General features: G+C 50.5%; 1 protein-coding gene across 1 annotated transcript; it reads left to right on the forward strand.

Moving 5' to 3' along the window:
- Positions 1-5,094: 5,094 nt before the first annotated feature.
- Positions 5,095-7,724, forward strand: LOC123041418 (serine/threonine-protein kinase-like protein CCR4). Its single transcript, XM_044464035.1, has one exon. It carries the CDS (start codon positions 5,128-5,130, stop codon positions 7,522-7,524), a length of 2,397 nt encoding a protein of 798 aa, XP_044319970.1. The 5' UTR covers positions 5,095-5,127; the 3' UTR covers positions 7,525-7,724.
- The last annotated feature ends 255 nt before the right edge of the window (positions 7,725-7,979 follow it).

The following is a 7,979-nucleotide window of genomic DNA, read 5'->3' on the forward strand; positions in this document are numbered from 1 at the left end:
ACTTCTAGAACCACCCGGAAGCAGACATGAGAGCGCACGCACGCACGCACTCACGCGACGTACGGGTCTTGGTCGGAAACTACTTGGAGCGCGCCTGCAACGATCAAGGTCCAAGAACGACCGATTGATTATTCGTCACGCCCCCCCTAAAGAAAAGAAAAGAAAAGATTATTCGTCACACACGCACACAACAACTTCCAGCAGCTCCCGGAGTCTTGGTGCTAGCTATAGGCTGTAGCTCCGCTAGGCCTGCCGAATTCAGTTCAATCTCTTGCGGTAACAGTGTCAAAAACGATCTCTGTTCGAACTCTCGTCCTGTCGTGAACGGGCAAACCAATTCTGTTCAAATTCTAGGTGATCACGATCAAGTGTTTCGCAAAAAGAAAAAAAAGAAGATCAACTTTTTTTTTTGCGAATAAAAAAGAGGATCAACTTTCTTTTTTGAAAAAGACCAACTTACCTTCAAATGAAAGGTAACTTCGCAAAGCACTCCCGAAGGTTGGCATTCTATTCAGCACCAGAATGGGATGTTTTTCCTGTTTTTTATTCCGACCAAGCTCTAGTGTGTGTGCCCCTCCCCCCCCCCCCCCTTTTTTTGAGTTTTCACTCGGTTTTTTTTAATTAACAGGGGAATGTTAGGCTTTTGGGTTCGGTTTTCTTTGTAAACTGAACTATCACCCTCACGATGAGGTTCTTCAACAAAAGAATGGGAGGTTTTTTGTAGGACATTTTGTACATGTGCACGAGTAATCTAGTTGTGGAAAATAACAAAAACTGTCACGGGGGAGTGGCTCCCACCTGCTCAAAAGAAAGAGATTGATCCAATTTATAAGGAAAACCAAATTGAAACCCAATGGAAAGAATAACAGGGTACAGGCATATTAAATAAATAAATAAAGATGCTAGTATTGTTTTCTCTCTAATGTCATAGGTTTTCTGATGTGGACGAGTCGTTCCAAATACAGTCAGTTGTTTGAAAGTCTTCTCTTTTTTTGTTCTGTTTTTTCAAGGACAACTTGTGTAGATACTCAGTTCGTATAAATTTATAGAATTAGCTTAGCTCTATGCAGAAAAGATGCATACAAAGTTTTCTGCTGTTAAGATGTTCCCTTCAAGATCCACCAACTCTTACAATACTATGGCAGTACTACACTAGTACTACTTGATCTCCCTTTGTTGCTTTTAAATGGATTCTGGTAATGATTATTGGTAGGATTAAAGTACGGTGGAACGTCTCTCTGCTTTGTCACATTCGCAGCTAGAGACTTATTAGATGCTTTGTGGTTTCTAAAACCTGCAAAGTGCGAACTGCCGAATGCAAATAATTTGGATTTAGCTAGTGCTGCATCAGTCTGCAAAATAATTCAGTGGCGGCTACTTTCGTAAATCGTAGACGCGACGAATTTGACAATGCGTGTATCAGTAATAGAAAATAAGAAATATAGTCAACGGATGGCATAGATGTATAAGAATTGGACTTCCATTTAAAGATTCAGAGTGGTCTGAAGAAAATTTGCTCTCACACTGATATTTGTAAACAAAAAAGGTAACCATGGGTGAAAACTCAGCAAGTGATCACACATATGTGGAAAGCGAAAAGTTCAGGTGGGAAATATTTCTCCGGAGAAGCTCTGAAACTTTGTGTAAAGAAATGACCAGGTAAAACTGGTTTTGGTCCAAAAGTGCAGATTGACATACGACCACTTTGTCCACTTGCACACAAAAAATTCAAACAGGAAAGGATGGCAACGCTGCAGCATTTCGTGTTCAGATCAGTACACACCTGCACTCGTCGATCTTCTTCTTTTTTTTTTTTTTTTTTTTGCACTTGTGTAGATGCATCGTCGATCTTCAATGTAAAGCAGCTGGGTTAAACAAACGGCAGTACAATATCTGAACCCCTGCACCAACCTAGCTATTCATCAACAATAGACAACACTGAACGGTTGGGCCAAGCAGAACAGGTAGGCGAGAGCAACCCAAATCTTCAAGGAAAATAAAACCAGCATAGGGTGGAACTAGGAGAAAATGTTAGGAGGGATTGCCAACCATGATGAATATACTTGTGACACGTAGTGGCGTGTAAAATCCAAACGCAATCCAGCCGATCAAATAACTTGTGGCTGTACAAACCGGCGTACATCCCTGTTTCACCGAAGGTCTGATCGAGCATCTCCAAGGGGGTGGAAAGAGACTGTTGCACTGCATCCTTTTCATCTACCCCAGTTTGGACGTCGCCGCAGGAAGGAACGCGTGCCATGCCATGGAGCGACCTTTGTTTCGGCTATCCAGTCAGAGAGTACGCACTACGTTGATGGTCAGCGAGTCCTCATTCCTGGAAGGCTGAAACCGCGTATGGATTAGTCTCAAGCTCCCTGATGTCCCATGAAATCTTCATCCATGTCTTATACGGCGGCGTATGACTCAAAAGAAATTATAGGTTGCAATTGCCATGCTGTTACAAGTATGACAGATCACATGACTTGTACTGATGACGATTAAGGTTTCTGGTGGCAGATATGTCTGTGGGCACAAAGCCTTCTAGAACATGCGCAAAGCCGCCTGCAAATCCACCTTACGGATAAACCCTAGCTCCTAGCGAGCCATGACTATAGAGTACGTACAAGTTTTGCTTCTATATATCTGGAAGTAACTCGTGTTCTTTACATGTGGTTTCGCTTTCTTGAAAACAATTTAGCTGACTTTTTCTTGTCCATTTTTATGTACCGAGTGAGACGACTCAGACGAGCGCAATGGACATCATTTTCTCCCACTTCAGGGGACATTGGACCGAATTTGGTCTCTGGACACTCTTGGAGGTACACTACAAATGACACACGTGAAGAATTGGATGGAGTTGTTTCACAAGTCAGGAAGAAAACTCGTGAGAGAATTATCTTCCTTTTCCTTCGTAATCATGTACAACAGTCAATATAAGTTATGATCATATTCTTATGCATGCATGACACATGCATCGAAATCCTGATAATATATAGCTTACGTGGCTAAAATCTGTACAGTTCTCGGTCCAGTTTCTAATCGTATGGCTTCTTCGTGATCAATGTTTCCTCAGATGGAAGCCGTGACAACCCTGCACGATGACAACATTGTCGAAAGCGATCTTGCACTGAGGTAGTGGCATCGACAACGACGGAGGCAAGGCGAAGTTTGAGTCAGAGGTGGCGATATCACGGAGGTTGCAATGGCGATGATAGAGGTAAGGAGAATTCGAGGTGGGGGTTGTAGGTTATGCAGGAGGTGTCACCAACACCAACGGATTTACATGGATAACTTTGGGGTGCGAAACATGACACTGACGAACGGCTGAGGGAATCAGGGAAGAGAGGTTGAAGAACAAGGCTACTCATAAAATCCAAGTACCGGACAAACTCAGTGGTGATTTGGGGGGGGGGGGGGGGTGAGGGGGGATGATGCAACTGTTGCATACACATACATGCAACTGATCAACAATCGTTTGCCTTGTGGATCATGGAGGTTTCGATGCTATTGGAAGTCACTTGCATGTGACTGTAGGACAAGTAGTATCAGTGTGTGACGAGGTTAATCAAGCAGGTGTGTTGGCTTCTTATTCCGAGACTCTTTGCGAAAGAGCTTTGTGACTTGCTTACTTGCTTGGCGGTAGCTAGCGCTAGACTTGGCAAGGTGATTGCTTGCTTCCTGACGAGAAAGGCCGCCAAGGGCAAAACGAATATGGTAGAGAAGACTCTTTGAAAAGAAGGGAAGATGAGTGGTGCCATACGAAAGGTACCCGTTGCTGCTTGATGGATGGTCCTCGGTACCTTGGGCCATCTTCATGGATTGACTTGTCTATGTGGATTTGGCAATGCATGTTGTCTTCAGCCGAGGTGGCTTTGTTGAGGGTTTCATTGAGATGTAGAAGTGTGGGGATTTGTGATCGTTGTGCATTGGGTATGTTTATCAGATTGATCGTCCCACCATGAGGCTTCCTGCTTCGTAAGTAATTCGTATGTGGTCTGCCCATATTAGTTTCGCCCGATTTCCATTAATTAGCTTAGTAATTCTCCTTCCCCTTAACTAATCGATGATGCAATTCAGTTGCTTCATTTCAAAAAATAAATACAATGATCATGATGATAAAAAATGGCATAAATGCTCAAATATTTTTCTTGGGAGGATGAGCATTACCTATTTTATAAATTGGTAATGAAATTGGTAGGTGCTTGCTAGGAAGCAAGACCAAAGAAAACCCCCGAGTAACTGCGTACCTGCATGCTCCCAAAAAAAATGGTAGGGTGTTGTGGACGTCTTGCTAGTCCTAACTACTTAGTCATTTGTGTTGTTAACATGTTATGTGATCACTATCTAGTGTAATCTAACTATCTAGTGTTGGCCAATTTCTTCAAGTTGAGCCCACATGCAATAGTATTTTCTGGTTTGTTTGCTTTTCTTTTGGATTTGTACATACTTTGCTATATATCAATGGAAAAACTTCCTTTCCACCATTCCATCCGTCTAACCGATCACATTCTCAGGTCCATGATCACTTGTCTTCATCTCGTCCCCAGTACTCAGTATCGATATTTCTTCCTACTCAATCTCATCCCAATTGAAGGTACTCTAGGCGTCTCACCCATGGTTGCACTACCATTTTGTCATCCACCTGCATTGGCTATACTTCTATTCCTGAGCATCGGCGAGTGACCCCTTCAGATATCGAACCGTAACCTAACCCTATATGTCTTCACCCGTCGTCGACGAGTTTGTCTTCCTCGCTAGAGAAGGAGAAAGGTGGGTTGAGAAGAAATAACTATTAATACATGTATTGTAATTTTCATCAATTATTATTAGCTGTATATGAAATAGAAAAATAAATAAACTGATCGCGCTGTGAATCAAGCATGAGAGAAAAGATCCACATGCATCCCAAAATCTAACAGTTTTCCACTACAAATATGGGTCTAAGACTGGGATTATTATAATAAGAAAAAGAAAAAGGGCAATGAAAAGGACACCAACCTTTAAACCTCCTTCCTTCCCTCGCTCCCGTTCTCTCCTGGTCTCCTTCCACCCGCTCGCCCCACGCGACAATGGTCTACACAATCTCCTCCCTTCTCCTCCTCCTCCCCCCATCTCTCCCCCAATCCAATGTCTCCCAATTTTTCTCGCTCACCTCTAACCCTGCTCGCTGTCCTCCTCGCCCTCCCACCCCTCGTTGCCTCCTCCTCCTCCTTCCCGCTACCCACCATCGCCATCGCCGCCGTCGGCACCAACACCGCCTCCCCGCACTACCTCGCCTGCGGCCTCGTGTCCAACGGTACAGGCTACCAGCTCTCCTGCGCCAGCGTCACCAACCGCTCCGCTAGCCCCCGCAAGTACGGATATGGCGGCGGCAGTAGCACGCCCTTCTCCGCCCTCGTCGCCGGTGATGGGTACCTCTGCTCCGTCGACCCGATCTCCTCGCCGCCCGTGTCCATGCGCTGGTGGGACTTGAATGAAAGCGAGGAACCGTCCAAGAGGGTGTACAGGGGCGAGGCGCTCTCTGCAGTGGCCGGCGGCGGGGAGTACGTGTGCGGGCTAGTGGAGAAGAGAATAAAGTGCTGGAGGTGGGAATGGGGGGTCGTGCCGGAAGAGGTGGGATTCTCGGCGCTGGCGGTGGGCGGCGGGTTTGTCTGCGGGCTGGTGGTCGGGACGGGTGAGCTGAAGTGCTATGGCAATGGGGACGCGGTGGGGCGGGAGCCGAGGGGCAGGTACATGTTGCTCGCCGCCGGTGAGAGGCACGCCTGCGCGGTGGACCACAGAGGCATGCTGGGGTGCTGGGGAGAGGCGGCCGCTGTTGCGGCCGCGGCGCCGCCGAAGCTGATTCGCGCTGTGTCCACGGTGGCGGTGGGCGACGCGCTCACGTGCGTGCTGTGGGGGAACTGGACGGTCTCCTGCTGGCCGGAGGAGCATGCGGCCGTGCCGCCGCAGATATCGCAGGAGCAGTTCGTCGCTCTGGAAGCGAGGGGGAAGGTGGTGTGCGGGGTGCTCATGTCCGACTACTCGCTGGTGTGCTGGGGCGGAGATGTTGCCGGCGGGGTGAGGAAGGTGTTCGACAAGGTCCTGCCGGGTCCGTGCGCGCCGGCAAGGTCGTGCCCGTGCGGCGTCTGGTCGGGCTCCGCGATGCTCTGCGGCGCCAGCGGTGGCGCGGCCATCTGCTACCCCTGCGGCTACACTCCTCCCATGAATGCGCAGGCCCCTACGTCCAACCCGTGGGCGTCGACCTCTCACACGAGGAAGAAGCGGCGGCCGAGCGATCTGGTGATCGCAATGATAAGCTTTGGAACCGGTTCAGGACTCGTGGTCCTCTTAGGCGCGCTATTGGTCGCTTACTGCCTGCGCCGGCGTAGCCGTAGCCGCACCAGCGGCTCCCATGACTCCGGGCGCATCCACGCTGAGCCGATGACAGCTCCGGGGCCGCGCGTGCCGCGGCGGCTCAGCATGCTGCTCTCCAAGGGCCCGAACACGACGGTGGAGCAGTTTCCCCTGGCAGCGCTCCGGTCCGCCACGGACGTGTTCTCGCCATCCCACCGCATCGGCTCCGGCAGCTTCGGCGCCGTCTACCGCGCGTCCCTCCCCGACGGCCGCGAGGTCGCCATCAAGCGCGCGGAGCGGCGTGACTCAGGCGCCTCATCCTCCGCCGCCGCTGCGGCGGCGCGTCGCGTCAACCACGAGTCGGCCTTCATCTCGGAGCTCTCGCTGCTCTCCCGCCTGAACCACAAGAACCTGGTTCGGCTGCTGGGATTCTGCGCCGACGGCGGCGAGCACATCCTCGTGTACGAGTTCATGCACAACGGCACCCTCCACGACCACCTCCACAAGCGACCCGCCACGCTCTCGCCGCCGCTTGCCTCCTGGCCGTCCCGCCTCCGCCTCGCCCTCGGCGCGGCGCGCGGCATCGAGTACCTGCACACCTACGCCGTGCCGCCCATCATCCACCGCGACATCAAGTCCTCCAACATCCTCCTCGACGCCTCCTGGTCCGCCAAGGTCTCCGACTTCGGCCTCTCGCTGCTTAAGAACCTGGGCACCGGAGACGACAATGCCGGCGGCGAGGAGCCGTGCGTCACGGCCGGGACGGTGGGGTACATGGACCCGGAGTACTACCGGCTGCAGCACCTGACGGACAAGAGCGACGTGTACAGCTTCGGGGTGCTGCTGCTGGAGCTGCTGTCCGGGTGCAAGGTGATACAGAGATACGAGGGGAGCGGCACGCCGAGGAACGTGGTGGACATGGCCGTGCCGTACATCGAATCGGACCGCGTGCACCGGGTGCTCGACATCCGGCTTCCGCTGCCGACGCCAGGGGAGATGGAGGCCGTCGCCTACGTCGGGTACCTGGCCGCGGACTGCGTCCGGCTGCCCGGGCGCGAGCGGCCCTCCATGAGCGAGGTTGTCGGCGTGCTCGAGCGGGCCGTTGCGGTATGCGAGGAGCACGAGGATAGCCCGGACGGCGGCGAGGCAGCCCTGTCGCGGTCGGGCACCGATGGGTCCACCACCATGTGACGTGGCATGCATGGCATGCCATTCAGGCATGGCATGGCTCGCCTCCCTGGTGGCAAGAACACAGGGACTTTCTTGAGGATTTTTTTATTTGTTTTACTTTTCTCTATTCTCTTTGTAGGAGTATATTGTTAGAGTATTGACATGCTGTGCTGGGCAAATAGGGTCTTTCCTTGTAGAGTAGATCATTTAGTGAAAACATTTTTGCTTTGCCTAATTGGATGGCAAGAAAAGAAATGTATATATTCCTATGTTGTATGAGAATTTGCTAGTACTACTCCCTCCGTTCCTAAATATAAGTCTTTATAGAGATTCCACTATGGACTACATACGGAGCGAAATGAGTGAATCTACACTCTAAAATGCATCAACATACATCCGTATGTGGTTTATAGTGAAATCTCTCCGAAGACTTATATTTAGAAACGGAGGGTGTCGGGGGGATGAACCTCGGGCAG

This window comes from Triticum aestivum, chromosome 2B, assembly GCF_018294505.1.
Source record: "Triticum aestivum cultivar Chinese Spring chromosome 2B, IWGSC CS RefSeq v2.1, whole genome shotgun sequence".
NCBI lineage: Eukaryota > Viridiplantae > Streptophyta > Magnoliopsida > Poales > Poaceae > Triticum > Triticum aestivum.